The 20,813-nt window shown below is 35.3% G+C and overlaps 1 protein-coding gene across 2 annotated transcripts in view; it reads left to right on the forward strand.

The window, feature by feature from the left end:
• The window catches only part of TFCP2 (transcription factor CP2), a 41,786-nt gene that overhangs the window by 8,540 nt on the left and 12,433 nt on the right, over positions 1-20,813 (forward strand). For both annotated transcript variants that reach the window (XM_016142610.2, XM_016142611.2), the window contains exons 2-5: positions 15,024-15,175; positions 16,908-16,984; positions 17,923-18,028; positions 20,651-20,757. In XM_016142610.2, coding sequence (XP_015998096.1) covers positions 15,024-15,175; positions 16,908-16,984; positions 17,923-18,028; positions 20,651-20,757 — 442 coding nt within the window. The remainder of the gene's footprint in view (positions 1-15,023; positions 15,176-16,907; positions 16,985-17,922; positions 18,029-20,650; positions 20,758-20,813) is intronic.

Consider the following 20,813-nt stretch of genomic DNA (forward strand, 5'->3'; position numbering starts at 1 on the left):
ACCATCTAGTATTCTTTCATTTCAGCCTGAAGGATTCACTTTAGCATTTCTTGTAGGGCAGGACCACTAGCAATGAACTCCCTCAGCTTTTGTTGAGAATTGTTTAATTTCTCCTTCATTTAAAAATTCTCAGTTGATAGTTTTTACTTTCAGCACTTTAAATGTATCATCCCACTGCCTTCTGGCCTCCATGGTTTCTGATGAGATATTGACTGTTAATCTCATGAGGGTCCCTCATATATTATGAGTCACTTCCTTCCTGCTGCTCTGAAGAGTCTTTGTTTTTTTAGCAGTTTGAATGTAATATAAATTAGCGTGGATCTTATTGAATTTGTTGAGCTTCTTAGATTGTAGATTCATGTATTTCTTTAATTTAGGAAGTTTTTGACAGTTATTTCCTCATATTTTTTCTGCCTCTTCCTCTCCTCCTCCTGGGGCTCCCATAATGTGTGTGTTGGTACACTTTATAGTGTACCATAGGCCTCTTAGGCTCCGTTCATTTTTATTCATTCATTTTTCTTTCTTCTCTTTGGCCTGAGTAATACCAATTGTCTTATATCCAAATTTGCTAATTCTTTCTTCTGCCTAGTTAAATCTGAAGTTGAACCCTTCTAGTGAGTTTTTAATCCCAGCTATTGTACTTTTTTGTCCAGAACTTCTATCCATTTCCTTTTGATAATTTCTATCTTTTTATTGTTATTCCTTACCCAATCATACATTGTTCTCCTGATTTCCTTTAGTTATTTGCCCATGGTTTCCTTCAGTTCTTGGAGCATATTTAAGACAGTTAATTTGAAGTCTTTTGTAGTAAGTCTAGTATCTGGACTAGTGTCAATTTTTTTTTCTTGTGAAGGGTCCATACTTTCCTGTGTCTTTGTATGCTTTGTAATTTTTTTGTTGAGAACTGGACATTTTGAGTATAGTAATATGGTAATTCTGCAAATCAGATTCTCTTCTCTCCCTAGAAGATACTGTTGTTGCTTTATGAAAGCTGCAGTCGTCCATTTGTTTAGTGACTTTTCTGAACTATTTTTGCAAAGTGTTTTGCTTGTTGTATGTGGTGAATGAAGCCTTTTCTGTTATCTCTGTGGGCAGCCAGTGGAGATTTCCTTAAATGCCTGGATCCAATAAGAAAAGAAAAGGAGAGTCTGTTTTTTCTTAATCCCCGTGTCTGACTGTGAGGAAAGTCATTTTAGCCATGGAGGTTCAAACAATGGCCAGCCTCTATGCCAGCTTCTCAGCAATCTAAAGCAGTGATCAAAACACATAACTTTGATTTCTGGACGACAGAGTCCCTATTGCCCACCATAGCACCAGCAAGCTGCAACAGGATTTTGAGCAACTGTCTCTCCACAGCTGCTTGCCATAGGAGCTGGAGGATGATAGATACTATACCAGTGACATTCACTAAAATTTAACAGCCCTTTCTTCAGCAAGCATTTCCTTGGGTTCTGAAAGTGTTCAACTAGATTCCAGAGTTCCAAGATAGTTGCTTCAAATATTTTTTGCCAATTTGGTGGCAGGACCAATTCCTGGAGCTCCCTACTTTGCTATCTTCTATGACCTCTGTTCTTAATCTGTAATAGCCTTTTAATTGGTCCAACGTTACTTCCAACTCTGCACTTACCAGCCCCTAGTGTATTCTCTACAGGGAAACCTTTGTAAATGTGTATTTTGTTCATTTAAAGAATAATAATTTTAAACTCACTTAAGATTTGAAAAAACAGTACAAAGAATTTGTGACTACCCTTCACCCAGATTCCTGAAATATTAAGATTTTACTATATTTGCTTTATCTTATTCCCTCTCTCCAAATTCCTATAGTTATTTTTTTCTGAACTGTTTAAGAGTAAGTTGCAGATGTATTGCCCCTTAACATCTAAATACCTTAGTGTGTATTTTTTAAAAAACAAGAAATTCTCCATATAATCATAGTATGACGATCAAAATCAGGAGCTGAATACCAACACAGTACTGTAATCTATGAACCTTAATTACATTTTGTCAATTGTCCCAATAATGTCTTTTATAGCAGAAGAATCTCCAAGATAATGTGTTGTTTGAGTTGTCACATCTTCTGTCTCTTTTAATCTCGAACAGTTCCTGTAGCTGTCTTTGTATTTTTATGACGTCGACAATTTGATGAGTACAGGCCAGTTGTTTTGTAGAGTAGCCTTCAATTTGGGTTTGTCATGTTTCCTCATGGTTAGACTCAGGTTATGCACTTTGGGTACTAATACCTAAGAAGCGGTGCCAAGTTCTTCTCTGCATATCATACTAGGATGCACATGCTATCAGTTGGTCCCGTTACTGGCAATGTTAACTTTGACCGCTTGGTTAAAGGGGTGTATGTCAATTTTCTCCATTGTAAATTTATTATTTTGCATTTTGTAATTACTAAGGGTTTTGTGGGGAGATACTTGGAGACTGCGTTCATACCCTATTTTTAACTTTTGCCCACTAATTTTAGCATTTATTGATGATTTTTGGCCTAAGCAGTTATCTTTATGATGGTTGCTAAATGATGATTTTCTAATTATGTCTTTCCTTCTACATTTATTAGTGGGCTTTCAAAGAGCTTTCCCTTATTATTTTATCAATGTATCTTTATAGATTCATTATACAATAGGGTATAATCTTCTATCACTATATATTTTGATCATATTGTACCAGATTTGGCCTGAGGAACCTTTTAAAGCTGGCTCCATGCAGAAACCTTTTAAAATTAAGGTCTTGTTGATGTTATTGTCTAAATAACTATTAACAGCACCCTCCTTCACTCACCAAATTGTCCTTGTTTGAATGATAAATTATATGATCACCTTATTTAAAATGTAGATCAGGTCATGTTACTTTTCTCCTGAAAACTCTTGAGTGATTTTGCATCTCACTTTGAATAAAAAGTGCCAGTTTTGGCATTGATCCACACAGAGTGCCTCTTGACCATCTTGTCTATATCTATTCTTCTGGCTTGCTCTGCCCCAGCCACACCTGGCCTTCTTATAGCTCCTCAGTGCTGTGCACCCTCCTACCTCAAGGCCTTTGTAGCTGCTGTTAGTCTTCCTGAAATAGTCTTCTACATTCTTTACTTCCTTTAGGTTTCTGCTCAGATGTCACTTTTTTAGCGAGGCCTCCTCTAACCACCTTCATATAAAATAGCAGGCACTTCCTTCCCCTCCCAGCACTCTGCTTTTTCTTTTTCCCAGCATCTGATACGTTATTCATTTGTTTGCTTCTTTCCTCAACTAGAATAAATGCTCCATGAAGGGAGGGACTTTGTTTTGTTCTCTGCTGTATCCCTAGTGTCTTTGAACAGTTCCTGACAATTAGTTTGTGCTGGTTTGCTGAGTGAATGAACTGAACTGCTCACTCTATTTTGTTTTAAAGCAAGTGGTATAGCAGTTTATGAGGCAGCTATTTCTCTTCATCAAAACTAATTCTTGTTCTTTTTTGTGGTGCTTCTTTTTCAGTACTGTTTTCCTTCACTTTTCCCACCTACAACTATCACCCTATCTTCCAAATCTTCACCAAATCTTCAATTCTTTCTTCGCCTTAGAGTTGGTCAGTTGTTACTGACTGTTCCTTTTCTTTCCCTTTCATTCTGAGTCTCTTATAATGGACAGTGTATTTAGATGAGATTTCTCTCTTTGCCACAAAGTTTGCCCACTACTTTTTAAAAGATGGCACTGCTGTAAAAATAGAAATGTGTAAGAATGTTAAATCCAAAATCAGGATACTATTGCCTCTGGGAGCTGGAGGGAAATATGAAGGAAGGATACAGAGGGCTTCAACTGTTATTGCTCTGTTCCTAAAGTAGAGTGAAGTACACAGATATGCATTCATTATACTATTTTGTTTTTTTTACCTTTTTATGTGTCTAAAATACTGCATAATAAGTTTAAGAAAGTGTCTCCCTCATAATCTGTTGTTGGCTAGCTTTCCTTGTCTTTTTAAGTTGTCCTATTATTCATTGTCTTTTTCCCTGAAGGTCCATAGATTTTTATTTGCTTTCTTACAGTCTTCTTTGCTTTCTTAGTCTTATGGAAGATGACGTATAATCCAATAATAAGGTCATTCCTTTCTTTTACTTTGTTACCACTCCCCCCCCCCATCTTTTTTCTACCTCCTCCTAGCTTTTATCTACTTTGTTTGCAGTAATTTGTAGCTGACAGTTGACTGACTTGGTGTCATCAGGCCAGAATCTGAGGGAGAAGTTTATTTGGGACTTTGGATACACCAATTGGTGTTCTGGTTTTGCCTTTCACTGCTAGTTCATGTGTTATATGCACAGCAAACCCTTGTTGATTCATTCAGTCACTAAGCAAATGTTTATTCATTTATTCAATGTTATGCAGATTAAATAAGTTAACGTATGTAAAATAATTAGGACAGTGTCAGGCACAGTACATGCTCAATAAATGCTACATGTTATTGCTGTGATATAAATTCTGGTAGTTTACTCCAGAACTTGTCCTTTTAATTTATATGCTTTACTAAAAAAAAGATGAACTCAAGATATATTTTGTAGATAAAAATGCATGAGACTTGTAAACAGACATGAGGATAAGGGAAAAGTATCAACATAGGATGCCACCTAGGGTTCTAGTTTGAGCATTTCGATGGATCCTGTTGCCATCTAATACAAGGGTGATGAGGCATGGAGTAGGCCAGATGGGTTTGGAGGAGGATCAAGAGTTTTCTTTTGGACCTAGTCCATTTACTATCCCTGAAAAACATCAAAGAGGCAGTGTTAGGTAGGTATTTAAATGTGCAAATCTGGAGTTCAAAATAGAAGTCTGGATCTATTAGATATGTTTGGGAGTCATCAGAATATGGTGATATTTAAATGCGTTGAAATTAATGAGATCATCTGGGAGTGTAGAAAGATTTCGAAGAGCCAAAATCAAGTCCTGAGGTTTTGTAGAGGAAGAGGGGTTGCCACAGGGCAGTTGAGATGCTGCAGGGTAGGAAGAAAATCAGGAAAGGGTATTCAGGAGACTCGAGAAGAGAGTGGCAGATATAGGAGTTTCAGGTGCTGAGTCAATGTAAGATGAGCCCTGAGAAGTGACAGTTGGGTTTGGTTACATGGAAGTTATTGTGATTAAGTACTTTTTATGGAGTGGTAGAGAGAAAGCCTGTTATGGTTTGAGGAATGAATGAATCCAGAGGTAAGGAAATGTAGACTCTATGTATAGAGACTTTTGTGATGGAAGGGGGATATGGGAAGATTTTTTTTTTTTAAAGATGGGAGATACTCAAATGTGATTATATGCTAATGAGCATAATCTGATAAAAGGGGGATTTGTTAGTACATGCATTAGGAGAGTCAAGGGAATAAAGTTCAAGGGAATTCCAAGTCCCTAGGTAAGAATCAGCCTTTCTTAGGAGGAGGAAGTTTGCCTTCATTGTGTCAGGAGCTAAAGAGAAGATGGTTTCAAGGGTAGGTAGGTAGGTTTGTAGGTTTTGTACTGGAAGATGCTTAAAAGTGTTGTATGAGAGGTTTAATTAATTAAAATGTAGGTGGACAGGCAATTACAAGTAACATGGACATACTCAAGAGCTCTGCACAGGAGTTGTACTAAACAAGTGCTCAATACGGATTTGATAATAAACGATAGCAGCATTTTCTGGATTATTTATCCACAAGTATAACCTAATCATGTTTTCTGAGTAGCCTAATTATAAAGACTGAGATCTTCTAATGGGCATATTATTATTTTTTTAAATTATTTATTTAAACAGTATTTATTGAATACCCACTATGGCTGGGCCTTGTTGGTAATAGGGTGACATATGAGGTCCTTGCAATCTTGGAGCTTGCATTCTTATGGGAGTAGATAGATAGGTAGACAAACAAGGAAATCTCAGAGAGAAGTTTATGATGAAAATATATAGGATCTACTTTTGGTAGAGTGACCATGAATATCTCTCTGTAGACATGAGAATTTTAGCAGAGACCCAAATGATGAAAAAAGCAGCCAGGCAGAATTCTGGAAATTTAACTTCCGGGTGGGGGAAATCAATCATTGCAAAAGCTTTGTGTCCTTTTAGTGAAATTAGTTAATTGATACTATCATTCTATTAGTATGACTTGCACAAATATTCCTGTGCAAGTGTTGGCATGCACCACCTTTAGAAATATCTTTGGAGCATTGAACAGGAGCTTTCGATTAGATTTCTCCGCCCCCCCCTAGGAATGTTTTGAACAGATGCTTCTTTATGCTAGCCATTGAGTAACATTAAAGAAGGATAAAACTTGGATCAAGATTTGTTTGTTTACTGTTTTTACACTGCCCTGAACAATGTCAGACACATAAATGCTCACAAAATATTTATTGAACGAATGGTTGAATAAACTTGGATTTATAACTGCTGTTTACTAGCTGTGTAACCTTGAGCAAATTATGGAATATTTCAAATTACTTGAGCCTCAGTTTCTTCAACTGGCAAATGAGGAGGGAGAGAGAATTCCTAATACCCCACAGCATGATTATATGGATTAAATGCAAATTAATGTTAAAAAAAATCAATGGTAGTAGTTGAGTGGGAGTAGGGGAGAGGAGAGCAAAGAAAAAGGAACTGCAGTTTTTCAGCTGAAACTTTTAAAAAGGAAAAAGGGAAAAGGAAGTATAATGAGAGATGAGACTGAAAAAATAAGCCATGCCCAGTTTGGAAGGATCTTGGGAGCCCTGTTGAGCAGCTAGCTCTTTATCATGTTTTTACTGGGAAGCCCCTGAAGCATTGTAAACAAAGTAGTGACATTTTAGATTTACATTTTTAAAGGCTCCTCTGGGTGCAGATTTGAGGATAATGATAAAAAGCTAGTAATCATTCCTGAAAATGGTTGAAGCTCTGTGAACTAGTTATCTTCTGCTCTGCATAGTCTTAGAAGTGTAAGTTCTCTATCTATGAAAGAAAGGGAGCAAATAACAGTTCTACTTTGACTGCATCATTAGATCTAATTGGGGACTTCTCTATGAAATCTGTTGGCTGTTTTAGAAGAAAGGTTTTTTTTTTTCATCAAAGGTGTGGTCTGAAGGAGAATTTTTATAAGCCCTACCACTGTGAGCATGAAGGGGAAAGAAGGATAGCTAAAACCTTTTTACCATTTCATAGGACTAGTGTTCTGGTACTCTTAGAATTTTTCTAAAAGTTATTATCAGTTAAAGCCTTAAAAAAAAAAAAAAACAAGAAAATACCTGCTTGTCTTTCACTGACAGGAAGAATTGGGACTAGGGAGATTGTATGGCTTTGAAGCTCTGGTAGCAGGGATGGAATAGGCAAGGCAGGGGAACCCGAAGGGTGGTGAGTGATAGTTCTAGCCAGTGAAGAGAGAAAAGAGCCTAACTGCAAAAAAAAAAAAAAAAAAAAAAAAAAAAAAAAAAAAAAAAGAAAGAAAGAAAGAAAGAAAGAAAGAAAAAGAAAGTAAAAAAAGAAAGAACGAACTGGCAGAGATTTTGGACCTGGAAAGCAGCATTGAGGCTCAGCACTATGAGGGGCTAAGTGTGCTTTCCTTTAGTCATAGGAAAACAAAAACAAAATTATAGTTGTCTTCCCAATTAGGTCGTACTATGATGGTAGATATCAGATCTTTGAGTACTGAAATGGAAGTTCTACTTTCTATATCAAAATTGTCAGAGTTCCTGGAAGATATGACCCATGAATATTATTGCAGTTTGCCATTCCTCACCTTGCCAAAAATGGAAGAATCAGTGATTTCAGAAATTTAATAAAAGAGCCTGGTACTAATGAAACCACAGGTGATGTTTTCAATTAGCAGTGTTTTAACGAGATTTGTAGGCTGGTAAGAGCTAATCCTGTAATGTAGGAAAAAAACTGAGAAAGCAGGCCTATATCTGGCAAATCTCCTGAGGTAGGCTTTGCTGATTCAGATTTCTTTGATTAAACTTTTAATATCTTCCAAGCTCTCTGGAAGTGTCTGACATTAGTCATCTATCTTTTCCCTTCCCAAATAAGTAAGGCTTGCAGACAGATTTGAAATTAAAAATTTTTAGTGACTTTCTAAGCTAAAGGAAAATAAGAAACACGTTGCTTATAGAAGTAAATAAGTGAATTGTCAAATCAGCAGAGTAGAAATGAGGGAGATTCAAAGACTTGGGAGTGGTAGTGGTAGGGGGAATTAGCTTCATTTTTTGGTAAACTTTGAGATGTGCATAATAACTATTCAAACTTCCGGTCTGATAAGTGTGCTGAAAAAATAGAATGGTTTATACCTAAAAGCACTTCTTAAAGTGCTTAAAGAACATTAAGGCCATATTGTGATCTAAAAAAAATTTCCAGGAACAGTATTCCAAAAGAAAGACTGTCAGATGACCTGATATTTGGGGAGTAAAGCATAGGAAATATAATCGATAATATGGTAATAATTATGTATAGTGCCACGTGGGTACTAGACTACTCAGGGAGATCATTTTGTAAATTATATAAATGTCTAACCACTATGCTGTACACTTGAAATGAATATAAAATAATATTGAATATAAATTATAATTGAAAAATTTTTTAAAAAAGGAGAAAAGGTAAAGGAGTAAGTTCAGATTTCCAGGTATAAAACAAGTCATGGGGATGTGGTATACAGCATAAAGAATATAATCAATAATATAATAGTGTTGGATAGTGGCAGATAGTTGCTGGACATATGGTGATCACTTCTTTAGGTATATAAATGTTGACTAACTATGGTGTACACCTGTAACTAAAACAGTATTGTATGTCAGCTATATTTTAATAAAAATCTTTTTAAAAAACCAACAACACTAAGTAATTAAGATCACCAACCTTTTCTTCCAAGTTCTGATTTAATCGGCATGGGATATAGCCTGGAAGGGATTTTTAAAAGCTCCCCAGGTGATTCATAATATACAGACACAGTTGAGAGCTGCTGATATTTACATGCCTTTCTTACAGACCTTACGCCTTTAATTTAGTAATGCAATCGGGTACAGCAGAAGACGGCTTAAAACTATTTTAATGCCAAATATAGTCTGACTTAAAAGGCAGAATTTGGATTGCAGTTTTAAAGACAGTTTTCAGTATGATTATGTTGGCTGTTAGATTTAGCAGCATTGTTTGTTGCTTTACAATGGAGAGTTCTGTACTACATGAGTTTAAAAATGAAAGAGCCAGAAGGGACCCAATATGGATGAGTACTGGCTGTGTTTTACTCTGTGTGAGTCTGTATTTCTTTATCTATTAAAGTAGATAACATCCCTGTTCTTAAGTAGCTAAATTACAGTCTGATGTGGAAGATTTGTCTTTTATTGTGTTGTTTTTTTGAATAATGTAAAGGGACTGTATATAAACTTGGTTTAATTGCAAAATTCTAAGGGAAAGACTAGAGCAGTATTGTTCAAACTGTAGTTAGTGGTCAGCATTTTAGGAAACAAGGTCAAATAGAAAATACCAAGATTAATAAGTATTGTTTTTGAAACTTGTTTCAGTTTTTTAGATACATAAATATTTGTATGTGTGTACTGGGCCTTAATATAAAAATGACTTACTACTTTCTATGAATGGTATTCAACGAAGTGTGCAAGCCATAGGGCTAGTGCCCGTGAAAAGGTGGGGGAAGGTTGTGTTATCATTTCCTTAATGGTCCAGACATCATTATGCATATTTCTCTTTCTCACAATTTTTTGTTTGTTTTTTACCCAGTTGCTTATTCTTTGGATCTGCCCATATTGCTCAAATTCTTTCCTACTGTTTCTTTACCTGAGAAGTGAAAATAAGTATGTTTTATTGGCAGTGTAGTTTTTGTAGCATCAACTTGCTATTTTAAAAGGTAATATAAGTAGAGAGTTGTCATACTGTATTCTGAGATAGTTATATTCTTTGTTGTTTATTTTTCCTTAAACACTATACAGTGGCTGTTGAACTGTATGTACCCTTTTATTTTTTCTCTGTGATTTTTTTTTTCCTAATTTTAAGTAAGGATGAATTAGTATCTAAGTAAGGATGATTTAATATCTTCCTTTACTCATTTACCAGTACTATTAAGTTTTATTGTAAAGAATTATTTAGAAACATTGGAACAGGGACCGACCTATTCCTCTATCTTGCTGCTTAATGAACCACCCCTAAAATGTAGTGGCTTGAAACAACAGCTTTTCACTTCTTATGAATCTATAGATTGATTGTACAGATCTGTTTTATGTGGTATCAGCTGAGCCTGCAGTCGTCTGGAGACCTGTGCTGAAACATTCAAGATGTCTCATTCACATGTCCATAGCTGGGCTCTGTGGGATACTGGGATGGTTAGATTGATTATCTGCCTGCCTGCCTGCCCGTGCCCGCCTGCCCACCTGCCTGCCTACCTACCTATCTATCTACCTACCTACTTACTTACCTACCTACCTGACCTGTGTCTGTCTCTGTCTTTCCTTCTCTTTCCATGTAGCCTCAGGGCCTCTCCCTCTCAATGTTGCCACTCCATGTGGTTTCTCCAGCAGGGTAGCCAGACTTCTTATGTGGCAGGTCAGGGTTTCCCAAAACATGAAAATGAAAGCTGACAATCCATAAAGATTAGTCCCTAGGCCAGAACTGGCACATGGTTATTTCTTCCACATTGTCTTTGTTAGAACAATTTACTAGGCCAGATTCATCAGATTCAAGGTAGAAGGAATCCCACGTAAAGGTATGAACACAAGGAGATGCTGATCATCATTGGCCGCCTTTAGAGATTTGCTTCCAAAGAGACATTAGCAGCCTAGTTATGAAATTTCATGCCATTTTTCTTGTACGTAAAACTGAAGGCTACATTTGGATTATATAGTTTTATTTATTTTTATTTTTTTTCCCCAAGTTCTTTCAGCATTTTCTTGTTATGGTTAGATAGGAACTGTCTAGCAGATATTTAGCTGTAAGTTAGGCATTAATGAAAAAGAACTTAAATTATAACTTGGTTAGGGAGAAGTGAGTACAGATTGGGGAATAGTGATATCGTAAACTTTATGTTAAAAAATCAGTAAGAACTAAAAAGATGTACCAATTATTTATTGACTATTACTGAAACATAGAAGACCAAAGGAAAGAAAGAAAAGAGGAAAGAAAGAGAATAAAATTATTTTATTTTTAAAAATTGATGTGTGGTTTTTAGTTCTTAGGATAGTGTTCTGGTACTCAATAAATATTGAATGAATGATCGAAGTTTTCTTTTTAAGAAGGGAGTTATCAATATCTCAGGAAATTTGTATTCTACTTAGTACTAGCTAGTTCATATAGTTCATTAGAATGACCTTGCCCAAGTGGTAAGATGTAGAATTTCACTAAGAATTGAAAACCTTTTTACATCTTGGCTTTAATCAAGAATATCATTTTTAGGAATTGTCTGTGTTAGAAAACGTTACAGTGATGAATCTTTTGGATTTGGTATATAGAAAGAAGGTTTAGAATGCCTAGATGTTATCTATGTGTTTATTACATTTAGTCTCGTTTTGTCATGGCAAATACACAAAGGGAAAAATGAAATTAAAAAAAAAAATAGGTTTATAAGCCAGTTGGTCTAGCCAGATAATAAAGGCACAGATAACTTTTATAGTTATCATTTGGCTGCTGCCTTTTATAGCAGATGCTATAGAACAAGTTTTAGACTATAATAGCAGTAAACTAGTGATATTTCCTGTCTACTAGAGGGTATTACATATCAATTAGTATTTTATAATAATACCTAGGATCTCTAGGCCTATCTTAATGCAGCTTCTAAAACCTTAACAGGCTCAAAACATTTAGGTCCTTTTATATATCATAGAATTGATTTGGAAGACATCTTGAAAATGCCAACTCTTTGAATCCTGTACTGGTAATTGAATCTATAGAGTATACCTAGCAAGAATTCTTTGTTTGAGATAAGCATCCATCCTCATTTCCTTTACTTATTCTTCAAATGACATGATGTTAGGTTCCCTCATTTATTCTTATCTCATTACTTAGATTTTTAAAGTCTTCTTTTTAAAGTTCCACACTCAGAACTAAGCACAGTGTTTAAGTGTAGTCTGATTTGCCTAGAGAAAAATGTCATTTCCCTCATCAGACTTTGTTTTAAATGAAACCTAGTACCAACGTTTTTAGCAAACATATTACATTGTTTGTCTCATAGATATATATGCCCTAGAAATAGATTTTATTGACGCCCTTTTTCAATCGCACATAGTGGTCCATTTTGTTGTTTTAAGTTTTAAGTGCATGACTTTATATTTATCCTTATTAAATCATATCCTGTTGGGTTTAGCTTCCCGTTCCAGCCAATTAGAATTACTTTAAAAGTTGATTCTATTATGTAGGATATTTACTTTTCCATGCCAGATTCTTATCATTTCGATATTTGATTCATCATCCTCTTCACTGTCCTCATCCAAGTTATTTATTTGTGAAAAATGTTGCAAAGGACAAGTTTCTCTGGGGTCCTGTGGCACACCACAAACTCTTTAGACTTAACTGCACTCTTTCGGTATGGTTATACGGTTATCTATAAAGCCACTTAATTACTGCAAAATTCATCTTTTTCACCTTGAACAAGGATGTCAAGAGATATTTTATGTATTGCTAAAATCCAGAAATATTTATGCTTATAGCATTCCCTGGTCAAATCATATAAAAAAAGGAAAATCAGTTAGTTTGGTTATGACTCCTAGTAATCCCCGATGCTCTGCCTAAATACTCATAAACTATTCATTTTTTTTTTTTACTCTCCCCCTCCATTCTTTATGTTTTTGATGTCATGTTTTATATTTTTTTGGTTTGTGTATCACCTGATTGTTTATTGTAGTTATACTTAATTTTGCTACTATCATCTTTAACCTTCATAGTAGCTTTTTAAGTGGTTGATTCACTATGATTATTGTATATTTGCTTTTACTGGTGAGAATTTTTTCTTTCCTGTATTTTCTTATTTCTGGTTATGACCTTTTTTTCCTGCATAAAGAAGACTCTTTAACATTTCTCGTAAGGCCAGTTTAATGGTTGTGAACTCCTTTGGTTTTTGCTTGTCTGGGATCTTAGACTATTCTTTTAATAACCTGTTCTACAGTCTTGCCCAGATTTCATGTCAGGTCACTCTGGTGTAAGATATGGAGAATATACTCTCCTCATTTTGAAAATTGCTACTACAGACATGAAAAGCTAATGTGATATTTGGCATTATCAGAATCATGAGATTTGTCTCTTTACAGAATGTCACTCATGGATCTCATCTACACATTCTTTAATTCTCCTGGTATATAATTTCATTCCAGTCACTTTTTTATAGACTCCTTATTTATCTTGGTCATTCATCTACTTCTCCCATATTTGATTTCTCTTTCTATTCTAAAGGTGGTTTTCTTTACAGAAAAGATAGAAGAAAAAAAGGAATTGAGATGTTCTTCTGTCTCTGCTTTATATGAATTAGTAATATGCCATTTACATCAAAGAGGGAACCTGTGCCTTCTGTACCTTTTTTTTGCAAGTTTCAGCACATTATGGACTTCAGCTCAGGCTTGCTTCTTTTATATATATATAAAAGAAGTTTTATATATATATAAAAAAGTTTCTTTCCTTTAATATATATTTTTCTTATGCATGTCCTTCTAATTCTGAGTTGATTGAGCTTGTCGTCTTAATCTCTTTAGATACCTCCCCCCTTTTTCTTTATCTTAGATAATGTGAGATTGGCATAATTTCATTTTTGAAAACCTCAATTCTGTTTTCCTTTTTAGCATCTCAGGCATGAAGCAATCGGAGAATATAATAAAATCCCAAATTATACATTGGTAGCAACCACTTACAGTGGGTCTTCCTACTCTGCATTCAGTTTACCTCTGAGAAAGGGCAGACTTCTGTATTTTCAAAATTGTTTCTTGCCGAATTTGTTTGTTATTATTTTGTAAAAGCAGAGGCCTTGAACTGTAGTTACCAATGTGACTTTTAGCCTCCATCTCTAGGAATGTGGAACTGAATGGTACTCTTGTTCCCACAGCAGAATAAAAGAAATGCAGTGTACCAAGAACATGAGTAATTCAGATATATTTGAGGTTTTTAGATCTTAATGTCTCTGATGAGAAAATACACTTTTGTGCATTTGCTTTGGCTGTACTATTCTGAGTTAATTTTAGGGATAACTTTAGAATCACTTTAGAATTCCAGCCTTAAATGACAGTCCTTTGCTTAGTCATGCAAGGTTACGTATAATTCTACATTATATGGAGACTAGGAACTGTTGCTATATACTAACCTTGCTAGGCACTGACAATTGCAAAAGAAAAAAACACCCTAATTCCTAAAGGTTGAGCTGTTGCTGTGTTGCAAAATCCTATTTACCTTGATTCCTGGTAATCTTCACTCATCTTTAAAGTATCACCAGATGTGATGTACTTAAGAATGGTATGGCAACAAAGTCTCTCAAAAGTTATGTGAATATGTGCACATGGGTGGGTGAGCCCCCCCCCCCCCCCCAAATATTTGTTGGCTGATATATATGGCTGTACAGTGTGGACAAAGGGATGATTCATGTCCCTGGTTGGATTGAGCAGGACAGCTGGAGAGTTCATATTATTCAGAATAGTATGTAACTTAAAACTTATGAATTGTTTATTGTTGGAATTTTCCATTTAGTATTTTCTGACTGTGGGTGACTGAAATTGTGACAAAACTACGGATAAGGGAGGACTGCTTCATAAAGAAAATACAGTTGGTGTCCTTCTGAGAACAAATATATTACCGAGTGTCCTAAATTGAGATTTTGGAACTCTACATACAATTTTCAGAGTCCTTTTAGGAGCACCTGTTTGTTTCCTAGAACTGCTCTTTTTGGACACTTCAGTGGTTTTAGCAGTGATTATCTGCCATTGCCCACTTTGTTGTCAGGAGGGTATCACAGCAGGTGATCTGAACTGAATAGTTGGAAAGAAACTCCACCAAAGTGAGTAATGTTTATGGTTTTCCAAAGCAAATTGCAATTGTTTCAACAATAATACTACTCTCACACCATTGTCAGACGTTAACAAAAGTCATTTGTTTTGTTTTTTCAGTGATGTCCTCGCATTACCTATTTTTAAGCAAGAAGAGTCAAGTTTGCCTTCTGATAACGAGAATAAAATCTTACCTTTTCAATATGTGCTTTGTGCTGCCACCTCTCCAGCAGTGAAACTCCACGATGAAACCCTGACATATCTCAATCAAGGTTAGATATGTCCTTATTTGTTAGTAGTACGTACTACAGACCTGCTGGATTCATGATATTTAGTTAGATATACTTTATGTAAAACGTACATCTTTCTAGTGTGACCTGTCAGAAATCAAAGGCTTACTTCAGAAATTTGAGTTTTATCTCATATTTGATAAATATTCTGGCTTTTTAAAAAAAATCTACCTGCCCATTTTTAGTTCTCATCCCTCTTTTTGTAATCCATGTTCCCTGGACATCCTCACTGATTTTAGTCTGAGAAGTAGTACCCTACCCAGTGTTATTATTTGTTATTATTTATCAGTTGTGTGGCCTTGGACAAGTTGTTTAAATTCTTTGTATTTCAATTTCCTTATCTGTAAGAATGGGATTAATAATGCCTTAGAGTTGTATCAGTTAAATGATATAACGTATGAAAACACTTAGCACTGAGCCTAGCACATAGCAAAATATTATAGTTGTTATTACTTATACTGATAACAAACATTATACTCTTGTATGTTCAACCAACTGAATTTTTTCTTTTCTCTTTTCTTTTCCTTTCTTTTCTTTTCTTTTCTTTTCTTTTCTTTTCTTTTCTTTTCTTTTCTTTTCTTTTTTTTGCCTCTAAAGCCATTTATGAAAGCTCCTGTGTTTAACAGCTGTCATAAACTTGTAAGCAAGATAAGTGGGGGCTACAAATTTTCATAAGATTCTGTCTCTATGCTTCTAATATAGAGTTTTCACTGTATTTTACTTTATCTTTAAGTTATTTGAAAACCACTTTCTACAATATGTCACTTCTAGATGATGCCAGCAATATAGCAATTATGATGATGACAGCTGTGTACATTGAGTCATTAAGTGCTCAGCGTGGTTTAATGTGCTCAATATTAAGGCATTTAATCCTCTCAACCCTACAAGATGGATTATTCAATATTATTCCCTTTTTATAGATGACGAGGCAAGTGAGGCAAAGATTAAGAAACTTGAAAAGGTGAGGGAGTAGTTTGGCTTCCAGCTACATTGAACTCCTGAGAAAAGAGACCAGGGATTATGTATGCTTTTATCCTGCACAGAATCTAACATCATTTTTCATGCAAAGCTCCAAAAAGGTTTTTAAAATGCCTTTTTTCAGGGGTAAGGGATTCTGGAGAAAGGAATCTTTAATTGTTCAGTAATTCCAAGTCATGATTCTGTCCAAAAGAGGGATACTCCTCGTGGTATTTCTAAGGGCAGTGGTGTTCTCATCCATGCCTGGACCATTTTCTAGCCACCCAGCGCCAAGCTGATTCTAAACACATGGGTTCGCCTCCAGGCCCCTCAGTCTACCTTCAGGTAAACCTTTGGGGTAGGAGGAAGCACGGCACAGCCTGCGGTGTCATGGGACTAAGGGGTTTCTCATTCCTCTTCCAGCACACAGGCACCAGCTCCCTCCTTTGTGTCTGGGGTCCACTGCATTCTTGTCTCTTCCTGGAGCCCAGATCAGCCAGTGGCGAGTCTGGATGTGCACCTGATTCCCCTGCTCCCTGGGACTCACATCCCTCAGTTCTCACGCCCCTCAGATCATTTAACAAAGCGAGGTGGCTCCATAGTTAGAGTCGTCAGAGAACACTGCTCTCCTAAAATTCAGCACACTGCCACCACTACATATCATGTGGAAACTCTCCTCCCAACTGAATTTTATTCTTTCTGAAGATTACAAAATTAATTTATGAAAAATATAATACGTAGTTACTTTTTCTTCTAGGACAGTCTTATGAAATCCGAATGCTAGACAATAGGAAACTTGGAGAACTTCCAGAAATTAATGGCAAGTTGGTGAAGGTAAAAGAAAATGAATAAATCATTCCTCTGCACATCCTTTTACTGACTCTTTGTAATATTCTTTTGCTTCCATAAAGGGCTTGGTGATACCTCTTGTCTGCTACAATTTGTTGGCAGAGTGGTAAACTGTTGTATTAATTCTTTGGGGTCAGAGTGATACCCCCTCTTCACATGAATTTTTCAGAGCTGCAGAAATGAAGGCTTACCCCACTGAATGTCAGGATAGTCTCCTAGCTCTGTGAAATTCTTTCAGGTAGAATAAAGTAACTTCCTTGAAATCTTTAGAAACGCTCCACGGTCTCTTTGGATAATTGGTCTAGTAGCAACGAAAACAAAAGCTACTCTTGGTGAATAGCAGTTTTCTTTGTCTAGACTGACAGTAATGAATCACAGCACAATTGGGACAGAGGAGTTGGTCAGCAGCTGTAAAAGTGTTAGGATATTGATAGATACCTCCTCAAAGTAAGAATGACAAAAATAAAGTTGTTGGAAACAGTTTATATGGTGGGTTAGCAAGCAAGGGACTTGGAGAAGAGCCAAGCCAAATATTACATGGTAACTAACAATAGAGGCATGTAGAAATGCATCCAATGGGAGTCCTTTATGCCTAGTTACCATCAGGCCTGATGTTTAAGCCAAATTTTAAATACGGTACCAGTTAACCATAAAGAGTATATCTGAGCAGTTATAAAATTACCTTGAAATAGAGCTTGGTATGATATGGCATTTGAGTGAGACAGGTCGTAAGAAAAATAATTTTAGATTGTGTCTAGAAACTGGGGGTCAGTTCTGCAAATTTTCCTTCGTCAACAGATTTTTTAAAAAAGATTTTTATTAAAATATAGTTAACATAGAATATTATATTAGTTTCAGGTGTGTGTCAGCACTGATTTTTTTTTTTAAGGAATCCTATTATGATTTGATTTTGTTGCTTTTAGAGTATATTCCGTGTAGTGTTCCATGATAGACGGCTACAATATACTGAACACCAGCAGCTGGAGGGCTGGAGGTGGAATCGACCTGGAGATAGAATTCTTGACATAGGTGAGTTAAGAGAATCCGTTGCTCAGGAAATGCCTATAACTATGGTCTGAGAATTGGTTTCCTTTACTTTAATGTTTACCTTGACTCAAAATGTTTCAGGGGCTCAATTAGCATGAACTTGGAAGTTGTTATTGACAAAACATAAGAAATTATCAGTATGACGGTATCAAAATTAAATTTGGAAGTGTAGACACTTCAGTTCCTTAACAATTGCATCCATTACTTCAGAGCGATTTTGGTTTTGTTTTTGTTTTTTTAATTTAGTTGTGGTAAAATATATATATAAAACAAAATTTACCATTTTAATCATTTTAAACAAGTGAAATTATCCAGTATTTGGCTTTTTGTGATTTGCTTATTTCACTTAGCATAATCCTCAAGGTTCATTCATGTAGTGTCAGAATTTCCTTCCTTTTCATGGCCGAATAATATTCCATTGTATTTCAATACCAGATTTTGTTTATCCGTTCATCTCTCAATGGTCAGTTGGGTTGATTCCACCTTTTGGCTATTGTAAATAGCTATCAACATGAGTGTACAAATACTTATTTCAGTCTCTGTTTTCAATTCTTTTTGGTACATACCAGAAGTGGAATTGCTAGAACATATGGTAATTCTATTTATAATTTTTGGAGGAACCACCATATTGTTTTTTACAACAGCTATACATTTTATGTTCCCTTCAGAATTGCACAAGGTTCTAATTACTCTATCTCCTGAACAACACTTGTTATTTTCTAGTTTTTGATAGTAGCAATCCTAATGGAAAAGAAATGGTATCTCATTGTGGTTTTGATATACATTGCTGTAGTAATTAGTGATGTCTGGCATCTTTTAATGTGCTTATTGGCCATATCTTTGGAGAAATGTGTATTCAGGTTCTTTGCCCATTTTTGAATCTTGTGTTTTTTTGTTGGATTATTTTTGTTTTTTGTTGTTTATGAGTTGTAGGATTTCTTTATAAATTCTGGATATTAACTGCATATCAGATATACTATTTGCAATATTTTCTTCCATTCTGCGTGGGTTGTCTTTTTCAACTATGTTGATAGTGTTCTTTGATGCACAAAAGTTTTCAATTTTGATGAAGTCTACTATATCTTTTTTTTTTAATTGCTTGTGTGTTTATTGTCATATCTAAGAAATCACTGCAAAATTCAATGTCATGAAACTTTTTCCTGGTATGTTTTCTAAGAGTTTTAGGTCCAATATTAGGTGTTCAGTTAATTTTTATATATAGTGTAAAGTAAGGGGTCCAGCTTCATTGCTTGCATGTGGATATCTACTTGTCGAAAAGATTATCCTTTCCTGTTGAATGGTCTTGGCACCCTTGTCTAAAATCATTTCACCATATAGGTGAGAGTTTGTTTCTGGGCTCTTTGTTTTTGTTCCATTTGTCCATTAGTCTGTCTTTATGACAAGTACCACACTGTTTTGATACTGTAATTTTATAATAAGTTTTGAAATCAGGAAATATTTTTCTTATTTTTCAAGATTATTTTGGCTATTCAGGGTCTGATATTTTGTTTGGGTAAGGACACAAAAGAAGCCAGGTTTTTTGCCTAAATTTTACAAGTTTCTTTGTCTTACTAATACCTAACCTAGATCAGTGGTTTGTCTTAACCTAAAGCAAAACACCTGGGATTAGAATCTGTGTCTCTTGATTTACAGTTAAGTTTTTCCTGCTTCGCTACACAGAGTAGAATTTGTTTTTCTTAAATCATGGGACATAAGGGAAGGATCTTTAAAGAAACATACTTTCTCTCTTCATGAACATACTTTTAATCCCAGCTTTTGTGTCTTTGACCTCTTACTGGTTATTACCTTCGATTGATAAATATAGTTAAACAAATTTAAGTACTATTAGTTTTACCTGAGAAAACACTAGTTCTCACAGATAGCCTGATATTCATTTGATGAATTAACTTTCAGATGAACCGAACACAACTAACATTGTGGAGTAGTGGGACCCACTTAATGCTTTCTTGTTTGAATCATTGATACTGAAACAGTAGTATAGTTATAGCACTATTATGATAATAAATATCAGCTTGGCCTTATCTCCTAGTTTGAATATTAATAGAAGTAGTCAGGGAATGATATTTGAATGTATGCTATATGAAATAGAAAGCAACGTTCCACTAAAGCACACTTTTGCTTACTTCTCGAGTATAACATGTTTCACTCTGTTAAAAGATGTGTTGATGACTTCATAAGTCAGCCTTAGTCTTTACAATGCTTTCTGCCTTTATTCACCCTGCTTAATCTGTAGCAATGCTCTTACTATACGTCTAGTAGTAACACTACTTTTAAAACTGTAAGTGAAACAGATTATAAATTACAGTTTTCATGACACTAGAGCTAATGTGTAGACTAAAGCTATCTTTAAGTTGAATGTTGGCCAATTAAAAAGAAAATGCTTCTAAATTGTCTTATTTTTAAAACTTTTAAAAGATACTCAGAAGGAAAGTACTTAGGTCAATTTTATGCACTGTTCAAACCCTCTTCACTGGCAAAAAGAGATTCACACAAAAATCCTGATTACCTTTGTAAGAATCAGTGCTTTCTTATTTAAACCCGGTAGCACTCAGAATTGTTCAATGATTACCATTTGTTTCTCAGATATCCCAATGTCTGTGGGTATAATCGATCCTAGGGCCAATCCAAACCAGCTAAATACAGTGGAGTTCCTGTGGGACCCTGCAAAGAGGACATCTGTGTTTATTCAGGTAAGGCATTGCAGACAGGGTTCCAGTTATGAAGAGTATCTCATACAGCCAATTTG

This window comes from Rousettus aegyptiacus, unplaced genomic scaffold (assembly GCF_014176215.1).
Source record: "Rousettus aegyptiacus isolate mRouAeg1 unplaced genomic scaffold, mRouAeg1.p scaffold_m13_p_2, whole genome shotgun sequence".
Taxonomy (NCBI): Eukaryota; Metazoa; Chordata; class Mammalia; order Chiroptera; family Pteropodidae; genus Rousettus; species Rousettus aegyptiacus.